Source organism: Mixophyes fleayi, chromosome 5 (genome assembly GCF_038048845.1).
Source record: "Mixophyes fleayi isolate aMixFle1 chromosome 5, aMixFle1.hap1, whole genome shotgun sequence".
NCBI lineage: Eukaryota > Metazoa > Chordata > Amphibia > Anura > Limnodynastidae > Mixophyes > Mixophyes fleayi.
Window position 1 is genome coordinate 239,939,221 of NC_134406.1, and position 25,149 is coordinate 239,964,369.

Consider the following 25,149-nt stretch of genomic DNA (forward strand, 5'->3'; position numbering starts at 1 on the left):
TACCTGGGGAAGAGATGGCACCAAGATGCACTATGGGAAGAAGGCAAGCCAGCGGAGGCAGTGTGATGCTCTGGGCAATGTTCTGCCGGGAAACCTTGGGTGCTGACATTCATGTGGATGTTGCTATGAAATGTACCAACTACTTAAACATTGTTGCAGACCAAGTACACCCCTTCATGGCAATGGTAGTTCCTGATGGCAGTGGCCCCTTTCAGCAGGATAATGCGCCCTGCCACACTGCAAGAATTGTTCAAGAATGGTTTGAGGAACATGATAAAGAGTTCAAGGTGTTGACTTGGCCTCCAAATTCCCCAGATAATGATCGAGCATCTGTTGGTTGTGCTGGAAAAACAAGTCTGAGCTATGGAGGCCCCACCTCGCAACTTACAGGACTTTGAGGATCTGCTGCTAACGTCTTGGTGCCAGATACCACAGGACACCTTCAGAGGTCTAGTGGAGCCCATGCCCCGTCAGGTCACAGCTGTTTTGGCGGCAGGAAGGGGGCCTACACAATATTAGGCAAGTGGTTTTAATGTTGTGGCTGATTGGTGTACATGTATTGTTCTAGGTCAGGCCTGGGTAATGTGTGTATATAAGGACAGGGGCATTGCTATATGTGTTATTCCAAAGTCTATGGTACTGGGCTATCGTGTTTGTGACCCGTTTATGTATAAGAGATTTAGAGACTGTACAAAGAAAGGCAACTAAGATGGTGCATGACCTACAAGACTAAAAGACCTTAATATGTATAGTTTGGAGCGGAGAAGGAAAAGGGGGACATGATAGAAACTTTCAAATGTATCAAGGGTTGTAACAAGGTGCAGGATGGAAACATGTGTCAAAGGGAGAGAAGTATTAGAACACGAGTACATGCACGGACACTGGAGGGAAGTAGGTTCAGTGGAAATATGAGGAATAATTACATCACAGAAAGGGTAGTGGATAAGTGGAATAGCCTCCCATCAGAGGTGGTAGAGGCCAATACAGTAAGCAGGCTTGGCTAACCTGTGGCACTCCAGATGTTGTGAAACTACAAGCCCCAGCATGCTTTGCCAATATATAGCAGCTTATTGCTGGAAGGGTATGCTGGGACATGTAGTTTCACAACAACTGGAGTGTCACAGGTTAGCCAAGCCTGCAGTAGAGCAATTTAAACATGCTTGGGATAGACATAAGGATATTCTTACAAAGAACTGAGGATCAAATAGGGTTTGAGGTTACCACAGGCTAAAAATTGGGCAGACTAGATGGGCCAAGTGGTTTTATCTGCAGTCAAACTCTGTTTCTAACCACTACAATTCATTTAAAGCTACAACTTTCTTAAGCTTCCTCCTTGACGTTCAAAACTGAAATTACAACAAATAAGACGGAATAGTTGAAGTGTAAGTATTGTAATGGTATGATTGCTGAATAACAGCGTATAACCCCTTTCCTGTTAATCCAGTGTGCTAATTTGTACAGGTGCTGCATACTTACATAAATACAATAGAAGCCAATCCTGGGACACACACTGGACCTGCTCCTAAATACCTCTTCTCAGTAGAATTTATTCTCCGGGTACCTGTGTCAGAACCTTTCAATTAGCTGCAGTACCAATTTGTGGAAAATGATTCACTGAAGACAGAACCAGTTAGTGAATAGTCACTGTCTATTATTAATAAAAGCCTATGTATTGTCCATTAGCCATTTTTTTTATTCCTAATGCATGGTTAGAGTTATTTCAGTGTTTCAGGTATATAATTTGGGAGAATCCCATATTTCATAATTAACATTAAGGGTCGAAATGTAATCATACTTTCCCTTTACAGTAAACACATTGCATGGGGTTGGGGAGGGTGTTACAATAGGATCATTGAGCACTACAGGACAGCTTGTGCACATATGAAAAAGAAGCATAAAAAAAAAAAAAAAAAAAAAAAAATCGATCATGAATTTGAACACAAAGGGCCTGATTTAGAATCAAGGATAAATGCAGCGTGAAGGGACAGTTTGTACATTGACAAAACCATGTTGTGTTGTTTTCAAACTCATCTGAAAATTGCAGTGTAAAAATGAAGCCACTCAGTACTTAAGTACTTGCTCAGGCAAAAAATGTAACTATTGCATTTGCACCCATTTAGCTAAATTTGCTTCTAACCCTAAATGAGCAAGAACTTGATCACGCCCAGATTTGAACAATACCGAAATGTATGATGGAAATTTAAACTTCAGTGTTAAGCTCAGACGACTTATCCGTGTTTCTTTCTTATCTCAAATTTCTGGGGAGATCTTTCAAGATCGGATCTAGTTCTATCCTCTACAGTAGTTGAAATGGAAATTTAGAAGTGGCGGTATGGAATATGTAAGTGAATGGAATTTTATAGTTTTACAATCAAACCAGTAGAAGTTGTTGTATGGTATACCAGCCCACTTCCACAACCGATCCCCTCTACTTTTCAAATGCAGATATATAGTTGTGATCTAACCAAAATACTCCTATTTTTGGACAAAAGAATCAAGATACGAACAGGGCCGCTAAGATGTTGATCCGAACCATTGCAGACAATGACTGATATGTCACTGTGTGTGCGGTTATTGTCCAACCTCACGATTTGGACTCCGGGCACTCTGTCCATACCTTTAGCCCAGTACCCAAACTGGCTATATCTGTTTGATTTGGTCATATACTAAATGGACAGCAATAGTCCTGGGAAAACAGATATCAAGAGCCATTACTAGGGATAAGTGAAGGTGAAAATTCACAGACTAGGCTCTACTGGTAAGAAGCAAAAATGTAAAATCAAATAAAAATAAATAAAAATATGGCAACTTCAAGTTTAGTGTTGTACTCCCAAGACATTCCAGGTTCATTATCAAGTGTAAAAAGGAACAAATTAAAACAATTCCTGCACATAAAGGAAGCAGCATTTTAATATTAGTATGTCATACTGCATTTCTTTATCACAGCACAACCTCAACAAATATAGGTACTGCTCGATCAAATTCAAACAACTCGCATACATAGTGTTATTTCACAGGTGAGCTGAATCAGATTGCATTACTGAATATAGCTTCTCTCACAGTAGTATTGCTTCCGTGATTGAAAGTATACCAGGCGTTGTGCTGGATGAGAAACTCTAGTCAGAAAATTATCTAATTTGTGAAAACCAGACAGGTCACTTGGACCTGTAGAATCAAACTCCAGTTACAGCTTCAATCGTATTGCCATCTTCTCCATTCACTGCAAAAGAAGTGTTTGTAAGATCTAAAAAGCAACAATCATTTAAGAAGTATCCTACGTCACATTACAATTTTAAAAAAACAAAAATAATTCAAGCTCCAAATTGTTTGGCAAAATAAGTTGTTTTTGTTTTTTTTTTAACATACTGCATATCAAACACACCATGAAAATGCAGACTAGGTCACACAGCACTTGTAATAAACACTTTTTCAGTTATGGAAATTGAGCAGCATGGCGGTTCAATGCGCTAGGGCCATGGGTTCGATTCCAACCATCTGTGTGGAGGTTGTATGTTCTTCCAGTGTCTACATGGGTTAACTCCAGTGTTCCTTCCACATTTCACAAACATAGCGAATTGGCTCCTCACAAAACTGACCCTAGTGTTTGCTGTAAGGAATTATAGATTGTAAGCTCCACAGGGACCGATATGGTTACATATTTTCTGTAAAACCCTTCATAATATATGTGCTATATATATATATATAATATGGAAATGCTCATATGAGACATTAAGTAATGATGTGTCCCACCCAAAAGTAACACAATAGAAGCATTTCTAAACACAACAAATGTCACATCCTCCCATTCTCGGTTACAGGATTTTTTCCGGGCTGCACCCAATTTGTAGAATTCCCTCCCTCGCACAGTAAGACTTTCCTCTAGTCTTCAAACCTTCAAGCGTTCACTGGAAACCCACCTCTTCAGACAAGGTTATGATATTCCTCAACCACCATCTTAATTACCCTATTACCACCCTCTACACAGCTATCGCAAGACAACAACCCTCTGACCAACATTGCCACACACAGCCCACTCAATACTTTTACCTCTGCATTCTAGCTGGTCCATTGTGCAATATGATGTAGCACATGCCCTTGTGTTTCTAACTCTCATTGTCCTATAGATTGTAAGCTTGTGAGCAGGGTTCTCTTACCTCTCCTGTCTGTATGTATTACCCAGTATTGTCTTATCAATGTTTGTTCCCAATTGTAAAGCGCTACGGAATTTGCTGGCGCTATATAAATAAATGTTGATGATGATGAATGCTTTGTCTCTGCAGCAGATTGCCATGTTTAGGTTTCTCTAACAGACACACTGTGACTGCAGCTTGGTAGATGTGCTGTACCATGCCCATGGCCGATTCATCCACAGCAGGGGAAGTGATGTCCCAGTAATTCAACTGGTTCTCAGCAGCAATGGAACGTCAGGTGAGCACTGAGCAATATTTTCGTTTTATTGTCGATACATGAAAATGTAAACTACAGTTCTTTAAATAATTTGGTATGATTCAGCCTAGCATCACCCCGGAGCGTCAAATATGTCTGGTGTTCCCAACAATAAAAAGCATCATCCAGACCTTTGTTACTGACATGTAGGGAAATGCTGAAGTGTGTGTTTCTAAAGCATAAGCGCTCTTATGTGACAAGAATTCAATGTTTCATTAAATATCATGTGCTAGTAAAGACGCTGCTTAATGCCATGCTACAATTACTAAGATACAGACATACAAGTGCTTCTGTGACTCCCTTATTAATAGCTCCATATATAATTATATGAAAACTAAATGCATCTTGGTACTGACAACTCTTCTATACTAATATTTTTACCGGGATAATCTTAATTAAGAGAAAAGTACCATGCAAATTAACGTTCCAATGAGCAGTTTGTAAATTTTGACATCAACACTTTTTAATTGGTTTTATGCTCTCTCCTGCCTTTTAATCTATATCTCTCCAGAGAACATTACCATTACCTTGGGACCTCCAAATGTATTCATATTTTTTTATCCCAAAGACAGGAACCTGTGCCATCCTTGGCTAACGGCATAAAACAATTTCCCAGATGGCACTAAAATCAGACCATTTCGATGTGAGCTGTTAAGTAGCTTCTCTGTGCCGTATCTTTCCCAAATGATCTACTGTCTTTTTATTTTCTCAGCACAAGGGATTTAAGTTTCTAGTCGCTTTTAATGGATGGAAATGTATGCAAAACATTGTAAGAATTATTGATGAAAATACAGTAGAGGCATAGATCATTCCTTGGAAAACAGGAATGAAGAGTAAGAAAATAACCATCATATTTTTAAGTGCTGGTCTCACATACCTTCTTGGTACAAAGTCATTTGAAAACAGTTCACGTTAGCAGAATTATATCCGTTGTATTATAGTAGCCATTATAGCGGAGACAACTGCCATATAAACATCTAGAGTGTGTAGGGCGTTAATAAATAATATTCAATAAAAAAAAAAAAAGCAGTTAAGATTAAATTTTGCTACGTATAGTACAATACAATTATTAAATGTTGCAAAGATGATTTTCAAGATTTGAGTATTTAGCAAGAGGAAAAAAAAAAAAATCTCCAAGTGACATTTTGTATTAGAGACTTCCAGTAAATTAAGTGTTCAGTGAACCGGTTGGATATTTGTATTACATAAAAAGACAAACACATACACACAAAAAGTTGTTGGCTGGACCAATTCTATGACAATATAAGCTAGTGAAAGTATGTACACTTTTATTATTGAATAGCATATATATGGAACATCTTTGTTTTCTAACTTTATATAGCATGTTGCCATTTCATTCTGAAATATACCAATACAGGTAATCATGATTTATTCCTCCACAAGTGGATGGAAGTAAAAGACCGTACAGATTAGTAGTTACATCTCAGAGGGCCAAGGTATTTTAAGGTTTATTCCTCTACATACACAAACATTGCAAACCAGGCTGGTCTAATACATTGTTACAATTTTCAGAGCAAACGAGACAGATTTAAAGTTAATTCGGAAACACAAAATACAAAAGAAAAAAACAAAAACCTGCAGAAGATGGATCAGTAATTTCTAAAACATAAACATGTACCTTGACTACAGAATGTGGAGATGGCTATTTTGTGTGGTGAACCAACAAGAGAATGCAGCATGTTGCTTGTTTATGGCACAGTAAATTCAGTAGGTCAATAATGGATCACACGGGGCCCTCCGAACCTTCACCTGCTGTCCCCAGCTACAATTAAAGAGTGATCTTTGTATGGCTTTATTCCTGCAAGAATCCGTCAGTGTTTAAATGACAGTCACCAACTTCCTTACCATTGGTTTGGTCTGGCCAACAGCAACATTGCCAAACAGATCCTAAGGGATTCCAACATGCACTTTTTGCTGTGATTTTAATTAAGTTAATCGGTCATTTGACAAGTTACTGAAAAAGGACTGTTCATTTACAATGTACAGATGCATTAAAAGGCCAAGTCCTCTAATTATAGTCCTCCCCTTCCGACTCACCACAAACCTGACATCACAGGGTTTGAAACGAGTAACGCACTTAAACGGTTTTCACGGGAGAAATGCCATTGGCAGGATGGTGGATTTGGCCCACTAAAGATGGCAGGAGCAGTAACACACACACAGATACAATAGGTGGTTTCTCTCTTTTACGGAACTGTTAAGCAAAGTCGGTAATTTTATGCACCTAACTTGATGTTGAATAAACGGCTGCTTTTATCAGTTATGAAACATAAAAGTCGACATTTGAAAAAAATGCATCATTTAGCCATTCAAAAAACAAAAAAGTTTTACCATTTGTTGAGAATTATACACTGAAATTAGGGTTTAAGGAAGCTCTGAAGGCCAGAAAGTAAAAGCAAACAAAATAGCAGTTTAATATATTAAGATTACAAAGACAATTTCAAGTGGATCGATGAGAGAGAGAATTCAAGGTGTGAATTAAATTCCTCGTTATGTGCTGGCAGACATCACTGAGAGATCTGGCTGCGCTCATTTCTGTGTACTACAGAACCTGGGGAGGGCTGTCATGACTGTTCAGGAGGCTCTCCACAGCACATTACAGGAATTTGAACCCAAAGTTTTGATTTACTATGTTAAATTGTTTAAAAAAAGAAAAACAGAAAAAAAAAAGAAAAGATGGATAGTAGGCCACTATTGTCTCTAAAATAAAAACAAACTAATCCATAAACAAAATAAGATATGTATATATATATATATATATATATATATATATATATATATATATATATATATATATATACACAAAACAAATGAACCCATGAAAAAGGTGCTATTACACCATAAGAGACCAGCTAATTATGGTGCACTATGGTTGTTTTGAATAGAACTAGATTTCTATTTCCATTCTATATGGTGGACCAATGTTTGCGCTCAAAGCAGATGAGAATATTCAATTTTGTGCAAAGAAAATAAAAATGTTCCAATGTAACTTTCTTTTTAACATTGTGTAAAATATACACTAGCTCTCGCCTCTCCATTTATAAATACTTGTCAATTTGGTACTTCTAGTCTTAGTCAAATTTCTTTGTTAAAATATTGGAAATACATATATATATTTGTTAAATAAAAGCAGGTGTTCTTTGAAGACTGTGCTTACCGACAATCTTAAGTGTAACAGTGTGCCTGCCTAACCCATCACATCTGTGCAGCGATTCTGTGTCTGTGGGCAGCAGTGCACACAAAGTGTTTATGTCTTCATGGAAACTTCCCATTAGTGTCACAGGGAGTTGCCGGCAGTCAGGTGCGTTGACAGCAGAGCAGTGTTACATGAATCATACTATTCTAATAATAGAACAACCTGCACTGATATGTTGCTACTCGGTTACTAGAAAAGCTTTCTTTTCTGTGCAGCGACTGATTAAAATAACTCCATTGGCATCATCCAGAGCACGAAACAAGTGATTCTGTGTGTATAAAAATAAAGAAACAGTGTCTTGGCAAAGCAGAACTTGCCCTTGTGGCACCGATTCACATGGACATCTACAAAAGTGCTTGGAATTATGCCACTCTCAAACGGACACAGCTAGGCCATAACTGGTAAACGAACAATGTACATTAATCATTAGATGGGCCTTTTTATTCAATTTCTAAGGTGCAAGCCCTTTATATCCTTTGATTGTATAGCCATCTTCTTAGGCTGGTCAAATAGCAGCAAAACCGCAGTTCCTTTTCTATTACTCATACGCGCAAACGTCCTGTGTTCGCCGCATAAGGGCTCTGGTGCGTCACTGAATGGCAACAGCTCGGAGTACATAAGGATCCACAGTACATGTTTAGGGTTACTGCAGGCACATTAAATGTCTTCATCAGGATCTGCCACCTCAGCTACTTCAATCTCCGGCAAGACATCCCCGTGTAGGGACTCATTCCAGCAGTTCCCATGGCTGTCTCTATAGGAGCTGGAAACCAGGAACAATAGAACATGTCACGGGTTAGATACAGAATGGTTTGTTTACTCTGTTCACCAACCAACCAAAGCTTTAGTGCAGCAGTTACCAAAAGTCTTTAACCCCTTAACTCGGCGGTTCCCAAACTGTGCGCCGGGGCTCCCAGGGGTGCCGCGGGCCTGCCATAAAAAAACCAAAAACACAAACTTACCAATCCGTCGGGCGCCAGGACCCAGCAGCCTCCTCTCTCCCGCAGCTGTCACTGAATATCGACGTCAGTAACAAGCTGCTGTGGGAGAGAGGAGGCTGCTGGGTCCCGGCGCCCGACGGATTGGTAAGTTTGTGTTTTTTTTTTTTTATGGCTGGTGCGGGGCAGAGGAGGGGGACAGCGGGGCAGAGGAGGGGGACAGCGGGGCAGAGGAGGGGGACACAGCGTGAGAGGGCAGAGGAGGGGGGACAGCGTGACAGAGGGGAGAGGGGGCAGTGTGAGAGAGGGCAGTGTGTCTGGATGCAGAGGGGGCATTTTTGCATACAACTAAATAAGTATTTCTGTCCTGACCTAAATACTTATTACAATTTTTTGACCAAACTACTTCTAAAATAGGACTGCTCAATAATTATTTTGGAGGAGTGCCTTGAAAAAATTTGGAGACTCTAAGGGTGCCGCGAACTGCAAAAGTTTGGGAACCACTGCCTTAACTGATCAGCAGGTTCCCCACCTCTTGAGCAAACACCCCATGTTTATCTTTACCATAGTACACCATGCACATCCTCAATGGTACCCCAGACTGCTGATAATGTGTATATGTAAAACATGTACATATGTTGTGTACTTTACTTTATTTCCTCCTTAGTTGGGCAGACACTACTGTAATGAATCCGTTTTAACATGTAAAAATATACGCTTAAAATGTTTCAGGAACGTAAAAAAACCCCCGAAACCTAAAGATATTTGATGTAAGACTGATCAATGCACACCTTGTCTCCTGTCCAAGTATGCTGAAGATTAATGTGCAGAAGATATTAGCTAGATAACACAACATTTCAAACTTAGCATTCAACAGGTTGTATGTTAACTAGAGCCAATAGTAACTGGTAGGTCTTCAGTGCTGCAATACCAGCAACTGTTTCCATCTCCCAGCATGAAGCCCCAAAATAATCCAATCAAAATAGACAAGATCAGTATTGGACATGCTGGTAACGGCACTCAGAGGATGGTCACATTTGGCTTGTGTGCGATTCTGGTCAGACAGAGACAACTGGCCAGTGATGCCGGACAAAATCTGGGCGCTCAGCTTGAGCGTAGAACAGAAGGATTTCACCTAATTGGGTAAAATAAATACCATGGTACAAAACCATGTTTTTGAACATAATAATGGAATCCAAGCATGCATAAAGTACACATACTTGTACACTGTAACACTAACCAATCAAATTTCAGGGTACCTCCCAAATCATACTATCAGGTTAGCTGATTGCTATCAAATTGACCCGTGTGTGTGTGTGTGTGTGTGTGTGTGTGTGTGTGTGTGTGTGTGTGTGTGTTAGGAAATTTAGACTGTAAGCACCAATGGGGGCAGATATAGATGTGAGTGACAATTATTCTCTGTACAGCGCTGCATAATTGTTGGCGCTATATAAATTAAATGATTATAACGAAAACCCAGTAAACCCACAATACAATGCCGACTTTTAAAAACACATTCTGTTATCAGAAATGAAGATTATATCAGAGACAAGTATGTGACTGCGGAGGAAGATATTTCTCTACACACAGACTTCCTGGTAATAAAGCCATTGAAGGACACTGTAGTCAGCCTCATCCCATCATGAAACGGCTGACGGTCGAATAGTTAAAACTCCGCTACACAGCAAATGTAATGTGAAGCATCTCACAAGCGGTCAATGTGAAGTATGGGAAAATTCACACACATTTTTATAATCTGTGATGGTTATAAATAGCTTCTTTATATATGGCAACTTGTGTTCTATGTACATACGTGGTTAAAGCCATTTAGCCACGTATGCATGGTTAATTTTACAAGTGTTTCAAGTGTTTTTAGTACCTTTAACCTATTACAACTTGAATACTATGGTAAATACTTCTAGAAAGCAACATTGAAAAATAGTTTAGCAGCAGTTGCAAATATTATTACATATATAAATAAATACTATTACACATCAATCCATCTTACCCATTGACCGCAGTGGTGCCCTGATCTGCTTCTATGGCGGAGGACTCCACCTCCCCGCTGCACTCGCTTTCTTCCACGGAAGGTCTGCGCACCTGGCCCTCCCTTCTGCTTACTTCCCTGAAATACAGGTTTTGCTTTTCTTTCATTGTTTGCAAATAAACTGTATGAGTAACCACACAAAGTAATAGTCAACTATGGCACCAGTAACTGATGCTATTAATAAAGTAGATTTAAGGTGACAATTCTAACAAGTTCCATTTTGCGAACTTAAATAGTTTTTAATCAAGAATAAAGACAATGTATACAACAGGTTATGTAGTTTTACTACACTGGGTACAGAAACATACAGGTATGTTACTGATTTAATTTGAAGTTAATCTTTGTTTTTGTTTTGTTTTTTTTAAAGGGAGTAAATGTGAAAACTGCATCCAGACTAGAGCCAACCACTATCCTATATGTAGCTGTCTGTCAGACACACCTTCTAGTAGAACGTATCTAGGACTACCCTTTTCTGTAGGTTCTCCATCTTCAGGCAGCCAGCCATGAGTCCTCTCTACGTATACCCACTCCCCACAGGCATGTCCCAAATCTGATCTCACTGGGTTTGAACAAAGTAACAAAAAAAAGAAATATTCGTGCTACACAGTTCAAACAGAAGACAATGGCAAATCGACAGCACTATTCATGTGCGACAGGTTAACTGCGCATAACGGCATATCCCCCTTCATTCAAGCTATACTAAATCCGCTCAATTTACAGTCACCTTTAGGTTTCTATAAAAAATCAGTTAAACTGATTATTCTAGGCAAATAACCTTAAAAGGGAGCTAACATTTTGACACATGACCACTGACCAAATTATTAGAGGATTTTCAATGTATTACAACTAACTTTTCTACTGGCTTCAAGTGTAAAAACAAGCACACAATATTATATAAAAACAATTTATCTACTGTAGATGTCAGAGGACAACACACAAGTTAGAAAAGAATAGACTGGGATCTAATACTCTGCATTCACAGCAGATCAGGCAGTTTACTGTCATGTTTCTTCTTTACATGGTTCAAACACTGCTGTACTCTGCAAAACTGCACATTGTTGTATCGGTCCATCTGTATTTAGCACAAATATCCTTTTTGTACAATTGATGTAAAATTCAATATCTGACATTCCCATGGTGCAATATGCAACATGAGAAAGGTATAACCCTGCTGAGGCCTCTAGGGGGCAGTGACACAATCAGTCCAACAACAGCTTACACAATTTTAAAGGCCAATTTCACTTTCCCTAGGAGTCTATTTTGCAAATATATAACCCCTAACCAATCTTCAAACATTTGTTCTCTGTGTATATAGCACCTACCTGTCCTGAAATCCCTGCCATCTTCAGCAGTCTACGCCTAGTCCCCTTATTGTGCAGACTTCATAAAATTTATAGAGAATAGTGCGAAAATCTATTAGTGCAACTCTGTTCAAACTCAGTAATGTCAGCTCACAAGGACTTGCATATTTTAGTTTGGGGAACCAGCCGTAGCAATACTAGAAGGCATACATAGCTTATGAAGTTTGGATAGATAATGTAACCCCTAACCTTTCACTAGGAACCAGTATGTCAGGAGTTCTATCGATAGTCAAACAGGGCTTCTGTGAGGTCATTGATTCATAGGCTGCATACTAGTTGAGTCCACACAAAACGATGGCATCTATTTTTTAAGGAACCAGTCCAATTTAAATAAATGCCTACATTTCAATGAATTAAAAAACAAAAACAAAATAATAAAAAAAACAAATATCAAAATACATTGATGGGTATAAAACTTTGCACAATAGGACAAATATAATTTACTATTTATTACCGAGAAATAAGGTAGAAAATACTCACTGAATCTGTCCTTCAAGCGTCTGGATGTGCAATTCCTTCTCATTTAACAACTTCTTCAGGGTTTCAAGCTCCTTCTGCTTCTCTGCAAGATCCCTTTGAAGTCTGTAATTTGTTTCTTCTAAAGTCTCACAGAAAGCCTGGACACACAGATAAATATATGGTCAAACTTGCAGCCAGACTTCAGAAACACAATCCAAAACAAAAAACATTTAATGTGTACCAAGAATCATTCTTATATACTCACTCTGCTCTCTTCCAGACTATCAAAGGGGCCAGGCGGATCATCCAAACAAAGAAACAGTCTCACCGAGGCACTGAAATCAAGATATGCTCTTAATACATACACTGCCTGCATTTGTTTCAAATTCAAATTGTAACTCAAATATTTGTATATAAAAACATATTCGGCATGTGTCCCAGAATCTAATGTAGCAGAGAAGGGAAAGTCATATTTAATCAGTACTCTTCTAATGTAAAGAAAAAACAAACAAGGTAGTATAAGTCAATGGAGTAAGTTATCTTTACATTCTTACATTCTTATATGGACCAGAGACACTTTGCCTGGTCCAAGTTTACATAAACATGACATTTCCAGGGCTTTTAAAATAGGGTAAGATCTGATTTGCATCTTTATAATGTAGGGAAATGCCAGTGCACATGTGGTCTAAACAGGGGAGTCATTTCCGATTGCTTTTATTATTAGCTTTTGGGCATGGCACTCCAAATTACAGAAAAAAAACCCTAAACAAACTTTGTAACAAGACACTTTAATCTAGCTCGTTAAAGTTATGATCCGGCTGATGCCCACCTGTTTCAACAGCTGGGGAGGCATAACCAATCGGCAATTCCTCTGCAGCTAGAACTGTATAAATCCCAGGCTACTTTACTAAAAATAACCCAAAATGTGAACATTTGAAGCAATAAATTACAGGAGGAAGTGTTATTGCAGCTCCTTGTGTCTGGAATACACTGCAGGTGACTGGCATAGTCAGACATTATAGTTGTCAGACTCTACAGGACATGTGACCACAAGAATACCGTACAGTAAGTGCATTGTTCAGGGAGGAGAGACTCATGCAATTCCCACAGACTGCTGCATTTCATACAGTGCTAAACAGTCCATCTGCCAAACTCGTGTGGCATTCTCCCTTGTTAGTGACGAGAGAGACCCTAGCCCACGTAGTCACAACAGCCTGGAAAGGAGAATGACCAATTATTCTTGAATCCCCTTACTTAAAGACCTATTATCCTACTAGGGCCACTGTGTTACATTGTTCTCCGTGCAGACATTTCCAAATGACCCCTCTCACCCTCTGGTGACAGCAGACATGATTCCAAACAAGAACATTTGTTGTACCAGCAGAGCTAGAACACATGTAGACAGCTGGGGGGAAAACAGACATAGATGGTAAAAGCACCATTATATCACAGGTTTAATGTTAAATTGTTTTCGTAAAAGTACAGCTACAAAACTTTATTCTAGAGGAAGAATTACTTTCTCAACCATTTTTCAAATTGCCCCTAAATAGGTGAATAGCAATTACTAGGTACTTGTTTTAAGTAAACGTGAAGAATGCTTTAATTATAAATGAACATGGATATTGTTTTTGCAAATATTCGTAAACTAAACAAAAAAAGAAAGCAAAACAATTGTACATGACTTAAAGCAAACAACCATATGAAGTAACTCTGGTAATAAAATGGTTAAACTACTGCAAACCTTCCTCGATTTGTAAAACCTATGCACATATAGCCTCTTTAACCGGTTTGTAAAAAGGTCTGCTTCACACAAAGTGGTTTTAGTACAGTTCATCCCTTAATTATCCCAGGATTTTAAATACCTCACTAGCCACAACGGTGAGATGTATAGAGGCTTGGCTTCATTGCGCAGATTGTATTACACTATTATGTATCCCACGTACAATGATTATTTTGAGTTGCATTAAAAACTTGTTTAACAACTTTGAATGTTTAGCTTGAAAGCAAAAGCTCAAAGTTATACGTAGGTCAGAGAGGATAAATTAATATTGGGAAATGGAGGCAATGGGTAAAACAAATGAAAACAACTAGTTCTACAAAAGGACACGGTTACAACATAGCATCTGTGTTAAAGTATGGAACATGATGGAAGAGACTACTGGCAGCTGAAGAAGAAAAGGGGACCTGTGCATTGTTAGTATAGGGTTAAGGCATAAAGGCTCTGGACAAAAGTAACCCTAGTCTGTGTGTGTTTGATAGGGAATTAAGACTAAGGGCTAGATTTACTAAGCTGCGGGTTTGAGTGGGGATGTTGCCTATAGCAACCAATCAGATTCTAGCTTTCATTTATTTAGTACTTTCTACTAAATGACAGCTAGAATCTGATTGGTTGCTATAAGCAACATTCCCACTTTTTCAAACACGCAGCTTAGTAAATCTAGCCCTAAGCATCAATGGGGCATGGACTGATGTCAATGGCAAAAATATTCTCTGTACAGCATTGTGGAATTGGTGCTGCTATATAAATAAATGGTGATGTGTGCACAGACTTCGAGTTAGGAAAGGGCGAGTCCTAGCCCAACTCTAAATTTCAGTGTAAAAAGAAAAGCAGTCTAATGTTTGTGTGCTATATGCAGAAAAAAATACAATTAATACATTTGTTCCCCTTGCATTGCAACATGGAGCAAATTTACATTTTTCTTATGTTGCTATGTTAATTGAATACTAAACACCAATGACCTGTTCCATGAATGTTCCTCAGTGGTCTACAGCATTGATACTTTGCTTTTAACTCTTTGAAAAGTGTTTTAATTAACAAAAAAGTTGAAAGGCTCTCTTTAAAAAAAAAAAAGAAAAAAAGAAAGAAAAAAAAGACAAAATAAAAAACAATTAAAAGATATACAAAAACATGCAACAAAGGATATCTTGTTTTTTTTAAATCCATGGCCCCTTCCTTCAGACATCACTGGCTGGCTTTCCTTGGATCCAGGCGTGCCTGCAGTATTTTGGTTGACAAGATCAAGCAGCCTTCTCATCAGTGTACAATAGCCATTTAGACTACTAAATGATCTTCTATGTGCATGATCATAGCTGACAGCATCTGTATCACACATACCTATTGCTAGCAGATAATATGGATGGGCTAGAGTACCCAGTATGTGTATATTACATAGTGCCTCACCTAACTAATGTATGGCTGGGATTCTTTGAACATTCATTTTATAGTAACTGAAATCCAGTAATGCTGGAAATCAGTCTCAATGATTCTCCTTTTATAAGAATCAATGACTAGATTTGATAAAATTTAAAATAGGTATCACAAAAAAACATCAAACAAAAAAACCAGCGATAAGCATCATCGGTCTGTGACCATAATTTGGATAAAGTAAATGCAAATAATAAAAATGGTTATTATGCATAGCATCTATCCTCAGGTGAGCGATGTCTGCTGGAGAAACTGAAACTTCCTGCATGTATGGTGGAGCTGTCCCTTCTGGTCCGCTGTCATTTCATTCACCTCTGCTGGTCTTGGTGTCTCCATTCATTCTGATCCCAAGCCTGTTCTTCCTTTACCTGTCCCTGATCTTCCATCTCACATCCATAGATTATTCAGACACATTAGGAGTGCCTGAACTGTCTTCATTACTAGACAGGTCTATACAACTCACTGCCACTCTACCCTCTTACTGCTCTTTACAACTGGCGTGGTCTTTCCCTCTCCCTTTTCTCCAATCTTCTACCTATCCATCCCCCCTCCCCCATCTTTCTCTCTCGACTCCCCTTTCTTTCCCCAATACATAATAAAATATGCATTGTTACTGGTTGTCTCTGGAACACTGCTATCATTTTACATATGTGCATTCCTAGGGCATAACCATTGTGATCTCTGTATGTAGTTTTCGCTGCATTACTTGCCCTTTGTCAGATTGCTTATCACCATTTATGGACTCTTTGTACCTTACTGTTGTTCCTTTTGTGATGTTGCCAATAAACAGTATTTCAAAAAATAAATAAACCGTTGTCATACCAGTTTGCAATGTCCTTGTGAGCAACTAAGTTCTGTAGGAACGCCTGCAGTCCCAACTGCCTTTCCTCTAAGAAGTCATACTCATAATTGTCCTTAAACCAGCGTTTAGGTGGAAGAGCAAGACGGAAACCAGGAAACATTTCCTTCAGCTAGCAGGGATTTAAAATAAAAAATACAACTTTAGAAGAGGGCATTTTAACAGAACAAAAGCGTAGATCAACAACAATGAGGGATGGGGTTTAAGATTTAAAACTGGACATCTAGCAAACCCTCCTTGCACATGCAAGGGCTTGTCTGACGTTGATTTTATATATTACACCAACCTCCAGATCTGGATTGACTTAAGCAATGTCCCATTACACAGGACTATTAGAAGAATCTGGCCACCACGGCAACCAAGAAATAAAGACTGGTGTCTAGAAACATTTGCCCCCTGCATCTTTCTAAACTTTCCACTGGCTCTGTACTCTGTAAGAGCACCTCATGTATCTGCTGTTATTGCCAAGACAATACTGCAAGGTACTCTAGTTTGCTTCTACATAACCTGCTGAAACATTAGCAGCAACAGAGGTACTTAAAGTGTCAGTCTGAGCTGGTATTTCAAGCCCTTACCTTATATAGGAGAGAGTGTGAACCAATGTGACACCTATTTACATAAAATCAGAGATATTACTAATTAAATCCAAAATATTCCCACAAAGTGCTATATCGCTCTACCAACAATAGGACAGAAGACTGACAGATGGAGCATGTTTGTCTAAACTGAATGGCACATTAAAACATCAATCACATGGCATGTTGATTAGGTCGCTCACACCTAATCCACTTATATTACACTAAAATACAGGGACAAGGATCTTGTGGTACAATCCTGCCTCACTTCAGGGTTACCCGAAGAGAAAGAAATATGTTCCAACTGAACTAACATTACGATGTTCCAATCCTCTTAATGAATACATTACATAATACACAGCTGAATAAAGCCAAATTCATCAATAAGCAGAGCTGTCACATCTTACCTTGTCATTAAGCCTTGAGAAATCTGTGTACCTCCTGAACACAACCCAGCTCTCTTCTGGGCTTCTTCTAACAAGAATTTTGTAAACCTGTCGATATTAAACCAGAATGGTTTGAGAAAGCTTAGAGTACAGCACATTATACAGTATTTATTGATTGAGAGAAGTAGTGTGATGTAAACACTGAGAGAATGTGAAGGGTGGGGGTACTGACTGTGGCACGTTCAATATAACTTTTTGCTTTTCTCCCGAAAATAAAAAGGTACCAATGCCTTAATAATTTAATAAAAGATTCCAATGTATGAAGCAGAGGAGTATATTACAGTGTTCAATTTTTCCTTGACTTTCCACGGCAGCTCTGCTTAATGAAACATCAAATTAAATAATTATTATCCCTAGACAGTAAAGACATTTTGCATGGCAAACATACTAGACTACCTCCTCCTCTGTCTACTGACTGCTCCCCAGCACCACATATAAATAGAGAACACCTAACGAGAAGAAGAATAATAATGTGTAAAGTTACAAGTAGGCTGCCATGGAGGAACTCAAGGAAATGCAACTAACATGCAAGCGTTGTTGCATATCCATTTCATGCTTCCATACAGATATTAGAGAGTTTGTACCCAAACAGTTACAGTCACTCCATCTGTTTGGGTACAGCTTGGGATGCTTTATCAAATCTGGCTTCTTCTGAAGCTGCTACTGGAAGACTATAGTGTTTACCAAAAGTATGCAAGGAATTCCATCCTGCTGCTTTATATAGTTCCTTAGTTATAGGCTTTGGCTTGTCTGTCTATGAAATAGGCCTAAGTAGAGGGTGGGTTTTTTAGAATACCTGGGGGCTGTTTCCCTTTAACCTTATATATTTTAACAACACAACCCCTAAGCCATCCAGATAGGGTGCCCTTTCAAGTTACTTATAGTAAAAATCAAACAAAAAGGTAGTGCCTCGATCCTCAGTACTGCCATGCAAGTTGGAGACAAGACATCTTTGTTGGACTAGTTCTTGGGACTGTTGACCTTATTTTTGCTATGCTCTGTTGAGTCAATGAAACTGACCCTGTTTATAAGTCTATAATTACCCCAGGAACTGACGTATTATTCTTACAATTGATTATCAATCCATGGTTTTATCATCTAGGTGTACCTTGCCTCTGATGCGACCACTACCAAAACCTTGGTAAGAGTGCGGGAAGTTGTGTATTGTTCAAAGCCTTGGACAGGAGGTGCTGGTCAAAGTCACCAAGTTCTATACATTATGCATCTAAAGACTCTCACAACTTGATAGCACTTTACTGACAACTTGAAAAATGCTAAACGAATATCTGAGTGCATCACTATTATATGGAATGAGGGAGGTCGAAATGTATCTCTCTCCACACCTGGGAGTATGCACACCCTAGTAAACAGGAACAAATCAATACAACATGCCTGTTTAAAACAAAGAATGCTTGTGTCAATGGGAAAGTCTACTTCTGCAAACTATTTCAGTCAATATCCCCAGCCTAACAGCAATAGTTGGCCCTTTTCCTGGAAACAACACAGCCAGGTAATTTTTTTTACTAATCACGTAAGCCCTAACAAAATGATAGGCAGCTTCTGTACACTGCTGTCACAAGGAAGTTGACTACAATACATTCACAAGTTTAAATATAATGCAATTTAAACCAGACATTACATAGACACTCACTCCACATTATGGGGAGGAAAAAACCCTTTCAAACCTAAGCTCGGAGAAGTCAAATACCTGTAAACACCTGGCCTGCATAAACAGGTAAATGTACACTCTGCTAACCAGTTGTTAGGCACAGGATCAGCTATATACATATGGCTCACCTTCAATGACCAATAAACAACAACTCAGCTAAAGTGTAAGCCTGCTAACACACAAGTGTCTCTGTAGTAGCAACAAGTGATCAGTCATGTGACATGTATATGCACAATCTTCCTTAAAGTCCATGTTAATCCATTTTCTGTAAATTTTTTCACTGCATAAATAAAATCCATAGTAGTCACAACAACCTATTTTAGAACAGCCAGATAAACAAAAGTTTATATATTTGCCACACAAAATCATCAACTTATAGAAAATTCTTCATGCTCTTGTGTTCTAATGGAAAATGTGATGAGGGACCTGAAATGTTCCCATATATCATGATAAACAAAAAACTAAAATGCATTTTAGTGTTTAATTTTAAGTTAACTAGGCCCACTGGGGGTTTTCTGTGCAGTGTTTATGGCTCATAAAGCAATCAGTTACTTGTTGAATCCTTTCACATCACCAATATGGAAATATATACCTTTCCTGCCCAAGTCCAGAGCAGAGTTCTCTGACCACAGGGCAGCTGTCTGGCTGGTTGAAATGGGACTTAGGGACAATTTTATTATTAGGACAAATGCATAAGAGATAACAAGTCATCAACCCCCGTCCCCCCCCCTTACCCAACAGAAAAGTTGGCATCATTGTCTATGGCATGCCAATTCTTCTGAATCCAGTCATTTTTCCTATTCCAGTCTATGGATGATAACGTACTTGAACCATAATTAGTCCAATAATTAGTGCTCCATCTTTACATTGACACGTACACAACCATCTACTATTTGCCACCCTCAACATATGATGAAACGTCAACAAATCTAATGTGAAATGTTTCATATATATTTTCAGGATTGTGGTATTCCATCAAATACTGCAGCATTTATAAAAGATACTTTGAGCAACAAAACTAAAGGCCACAAACACTAAAAATAATAACTCACCGTAAACTTAGCCCGTTCTTCCATTACTTCATATCCTAAGATGGTTGGGGTTGAAGGTCTTTCCTCCAGTTCTGCTGAATTAGGAACATGTCCATGTGCTCCGGAATGTGTACTGTACTCTACAGAGGAGTCAAACTTAGTCCTGACGAGAGGGCTACTACATACAGAAGACGCACAGCTCACTTGATCAGGTGCGCTCAGCTTCTTGCGGCTCCTGGGGTTGGCGTCGTCGTGTGGATCTTTTGAGGAGTTTGAACTTGTTGAGCTGCTTCCAAGGGATGAGCTCCTTTGGATTCTAGCGGTCACGCTGGCTGCAGAGCAACTTCCTATCGGCACAGGCACATAAGGGGTTGCCATCTTTTCTGCACTTTTCAGCTGGGTAGTTGTGCCAAAAAACTCCACCCATCTAACAATGCATTCTGTCTCCTTTGAAATGCAGCATCTGAAGAAATAAAATATTAGATATAGCAGATAAAGTGAAATACAGGACTAATGTAGCAGATGTGGGAATTACACAAACTTAGTTTTGTTCCTTAGCTTTTCCTCCTCAGAATTACAGAACATGCAGCAGTGGCAGCAACATATGTTTTAGAGGAACTATACTGAAAAAAAACTGGTTATAAACACACCAAGTAAAAGGCATCTATTCATAAATGGAAATGTAGTAAAAGGGAGTCTTTAATAGTTGTGCAAACCCAGCCTCACCTGACTGGCAACAGTAATTATGAATTCTCAAAGTGGGCAGTGCCATTACCAATACAGTGCTTAACCCTTATAGTTCCACCATAGAACACAGACCATTCTGATATAGCAAGAACGTAATTAATATGTTTCAATGCAATTTTGTGCAAAGAATACAACTGATGGTAAGCAAGGATGAGCTGTTTATTTTTATAATAATGGGTAAACTTATCCCTGTCCATATTTTTAAAAGTCTGATCTGTCCATTTGTTGTATTCCTTGACTGAAGTCAGAGACCAAGGCTGGGCACACACTGCAGGTTTGTCACCTGATTACCGTGCCAATCACAGATAAGCGACTGTTCGGTCCAATATCGCATTAGAGTGTATGCTCCAACTATCATGTTTTATCGTTGTAAAGCACATTGATTTTATAAATGGACTAAAAATCTCTAAATGATGGAACGATGTCAGGCAAATTTTGCAATGTGTACTCACTCATGACCAGCAGTGTACAGATCTCCATAGAGTTTACAGAGTCACCATCTTTTCAGCCGATGGTTACGACACATGAGCGCAGATCTGAAGGTAAATCTTTTAAAACGTGTATAGTGTGAACACATGAATCGGCATGCTGATCAGGATTTTCAGTCATTGGTAAAATCTAACAATATTGCATTGGGAGGAATATTCTGTAGTGTGTACCCAGCCTTAGGATGTTGGAAAGATTGTTAAAGAAATATTGTAACACATTAAGCAGTGTGCAACAAATTTGTGTAGACACACATGCACACCAACTCCTTTTGGCAAGTTCCAAAGTTTTCTGACATGACATAATGGATACAGTTTACCTTCCCATAAAATATTATTTTTTTCAGAATTAGTTCCACTTCATGGTGTATCTGCCTTTCTTGCTGTGTTCCTGTTCTTTTTCAATTTACAAACAAAAGGGAGCACTTATAAAGAGAGAACTTTAGAAGGAAAGAATGACAACTGCAAATATTTGTCAGGCAAATACAAATATACAGAAGATCTGATACAAAGCTGCATACCAAGGGCTATGATTGATATGTGTTTGCACCAGGATTGTGGCTGTGCCATTATTTCTTTTTACACATATATTAAAACAGAAACTTGCAATTTAAGCAACAAAAATAGTGATACTATTTGACAGCTCGTGTACTAATATATTAATGGTAAATATAGGAAACAATGTAATAGAGGTTCATTCATAGTTACCTCCAAGAAGAGGATCTGGCAATAAAATAAATAAATATATATATATATATATATATATATATATATATATATATATATATATATATATATATATATATATATATATACACATATACACACACACACACTTTCATAGATGCACCCATGAAATATTAATAGAAGCATCAAAGAAAGCTAACCACAAAAAGTATTTTTTCCCTTTCTTAAAGGCCAATACATATGCTTTGATGTTGATCATGCAGAAATAATGTGCGCAAATGGATCCAAACACATGCAGATTCTAACAAGAGTGTTCTTCCAAGTCCACTGCTTGTAATGTTCAGTAAGATACAATAAAGTTCTATAGGAAGGCTCATTAGTACACAATACTGTATGCTACAGGTGAGCTTTGAGATTACTGGATGCGCTTCTAACGTTCTGATAAAAAAGGACAACATAAAGGTTCTGTGTACATTTTTAAAAATTGCAGATTTTCACTCCCTTTGTATATGAGAACTAAGGTGCAGGCCTTACCTGGTTCCTTTGCTTTCCTTACAAATACATGGAGCAATGTGAAGAACATTTATTAAAAAAAGTGGTTCCTATGAAGGTAGGGAATCACTGTAACCAATAGCAAGGAGGCATTTGCTTTAATTGCCGAATCTACATTAGAAAAATAAAAGTTATAGCCTGATCTGTTGCTATGGGTTACAGCACTTTTTCAAATGTTAAATACTGTAGTGCTATTACATTCACTCAGGTTAGATTGTATTTTTATTTACTGCTGTTGAAAATTAGAATATAGTAACCAAAATACTTTTTTTTAGTAGGTCACACAACCTGAAGAGCAGCCAGCCATCTGTGTCAATAAGCACTTCTACATTCTTGCAAACAGTATTATATTTCCTTATTTAATCCCTCTTTACATAGCGAGTTTTATGACATTCCACTTGTAGATGTTTCGGCAATTGTCGACATGTGTTGTGTGTTAGTATACCACTAACTGCATAAAATTTAGATTAACACACTGCTGTGAAGTAAAGCATAGCAGGATCACATATAACTAAGGCTCATTTACCACCATTGCATTAAGATGGAAAATGTTAACGAAACTATAGCAACCAATCAGCAAAGTCCAAAGTGTTAACGTTAGTGAAAAAAGTAGTTGGTTACTTATAAGGTACAGCTCAAAATGACAGATAAAGTATTTTAGTTTGTATATATGGTTATTTAGCCATTTGAATAGTTTTAAAATCAATAGAGAAGCAAAATACTATTTGTTTAGCCCCTTAATGCAAAAAATGCTGACACTAATCTAATGGTAGCTGATAATAATAATAATAATAATAACTCTAATGATATAAATACTACTGTAATTCACATTGAATAATTTACTAAAGCAAATAGGGGAGATATATTTGAGACTATGATGTCTCCTAAAGATCCTTACCGGTAAAGAAAAGTAAACATAAAACAAAACCACACAAGATAAAACATTGCCTGCTAGTGAACCAAGAACCCCATAAAACCACATTTTGCACATTTTACATCCTTGAATTTCAGAGAAAGACAACTAGGGCCTGAGTCATTAAGGAGAGCAAAGCATAAAAAAGGAGTAACATTTGCACTTGGGCAAAACCATGTTGCATTGGAGGGGAAGGTAAATTTAAAATGTTGGGACAGATTTATAGTTGGGGTAGGACATGTCCTAGATCAACTTTAAATTTCAGTGTAATAATAAAGCTAACAAGTATTTGTGTGCTACATGAAAAAACAGCCAGTATTTAACTTATGTGCAAAATAATAAACTAATTTGCACCCCTTAAGTTGTAACATGGTTTGTCATAGAGAACATTTACTCCTTTTTTGCCTTAGTGACTCAGGCCCCTAGAGTCCACAGGAATGACCTGGCAATATTATTCTGTACTGCAATTGTTAATCTGGTATTCCCTAAATCATAAAACAAAACATTATCTATTATGTCATGTTACAAATAGAAACCATATATGCCGGGTGGGTGGGTGAGGGAGAAACAATATGAAGTTCTGCTGGAGTAGAAACAGAAAGTTAATTTGATACACAACACGTGTAAACAAAAAAGTAAAAGATAAACATCACTGTGGCCATGCGACAGCTTATCCTGTGTCATGATATCACATTATTCTGTTTATAAACACTAAGCATATAATGTGCTGTAAGCACTGTGAGCTCCCCATGAACTGGACCCATAGCCAGGCAGCAGTGTGTACACTGCAGGGACCACCATGCCACTTCCCATCACTGTATGCACAGTGAGCTCCCTATGAACTGGACCCATAGTCAGGCAGCAGTGTGTTAGGGAATTAGACTGTAAGCCCCAATGGAGCAGGGACTGATGCGATTTCTCTGTACAGCGCTGCGGAATTAGTGGCGCTATATAAATAAATGGTAATAATAATAATAATAATAATAATAATACACTGCAGGGACCACCATGCCACTTACCAGCACTGTATGCACAGTGAGCTCCCCATGAACTGGACCCATAGTCAGGCAGCAGTGTGTACACTGCAGGGACCACCATGCCACTTACCAGCACAGTATGCACTGTGAGCTCCCCATGAACTGGACCCATAGTCAGGCAGCACTGTGTACACTGCAGGGACCACCATGCCACTTGCCAGCACTGTATGCACAGTGAGCTCCCCATGAACTGGACCCATAGTCAGGCAGCACTGTGTACACTGCAGGGACCACCATGCCACTTACATAGCCAGGCAGCAGTGTGTACACTGCAGGAACCACCATGCCACTTACCAGCTCTGTATTGTGCTACACACCTGACATCACGGCTTGGAGCTAGTTAACCCTTCCCCCGCCAGGCGCCGCACAGCACGTGACATGACACACCGCGCACCGTGTATCAGCCAGCAGAGGAGCACAGTGTGTACCGGAAGCTGTGAGCAATCATCTGGCAGCCGTACACTCTGGGCACTAC

The 25,149-nt window shown here is 38.6% G+C and overlaps 1 protein-coding gene across 3 annotated transcripts; it reads right to left on the bottom strand.

Annotated features, from left to right (window-relative positions):
* Positions 1-5,718: 5,718 nt before the first annotated feature.
* Positions 5,719-25,149, bottom strand: SNX16 (sorting nexin 16). 3 transcript variants are annotated; one of them, XM_075213725.1, is made up of 8 exons: positions 24,969-25,149; positions 20,275-20,716; positions 17,515-17,601; positions 16,496-16,644; positions 12,734-12,803; positions 12,490-12,626; positions 10,610-10,726; positions 5,719-8,426 (listed from the first exon to the last, which is right to left on the bottom strand). In XM_075213725.1, the coding sequence occupies exons 2-8, from the start codon at positions 20,629-20,631 to the stop codon at positions 8,321-8,323; spliced, it is 1,023 nt and encodes a 340-aa protein (XP_075069826.1). In that variant the 5' UTR covers positions 20,632-20,716; positions 24,969-25,149; the 3' UTR covers positions 5,719-8,320. The 3 variants fall into 3 exon arrangements, with proteins under 3 accessions (XP_075069826.1, XP_075069827.1, XP_075069825.1); XM_075213726.1 differs by having other exon boundaries at positions 24,992-25,148; XM_075213724.1 differs by lacking the exon at positions 24,969-25,149 and adding an exon at positions 20,795-21,124.

Bases quoted from the DNA above. Each gene is read 5' to 3' on its own strand.
- SNX16 (XM_075213724.1), bottom strand. From the start codon at position 20,838: ATGTTCTGTAATTCTGAGGAGGAAAAGCTAAGGAACAAAACTAA. The intron at 20,717-20,794 runs GTTTGTGTAATT...TTATTTCTTCAG, and splicing joins AAGCTAAGGAACAAAACTAA to ATGCTGCATTTCAAAGGAGA. The intron at 12,627-12,733 runs GTGAGTATATAA...CTGTGTGTCCAG, and splicing joins ATAGTCTGGAAGAGAGCAGA to GCTTTCTGTGAGACTTTAGA.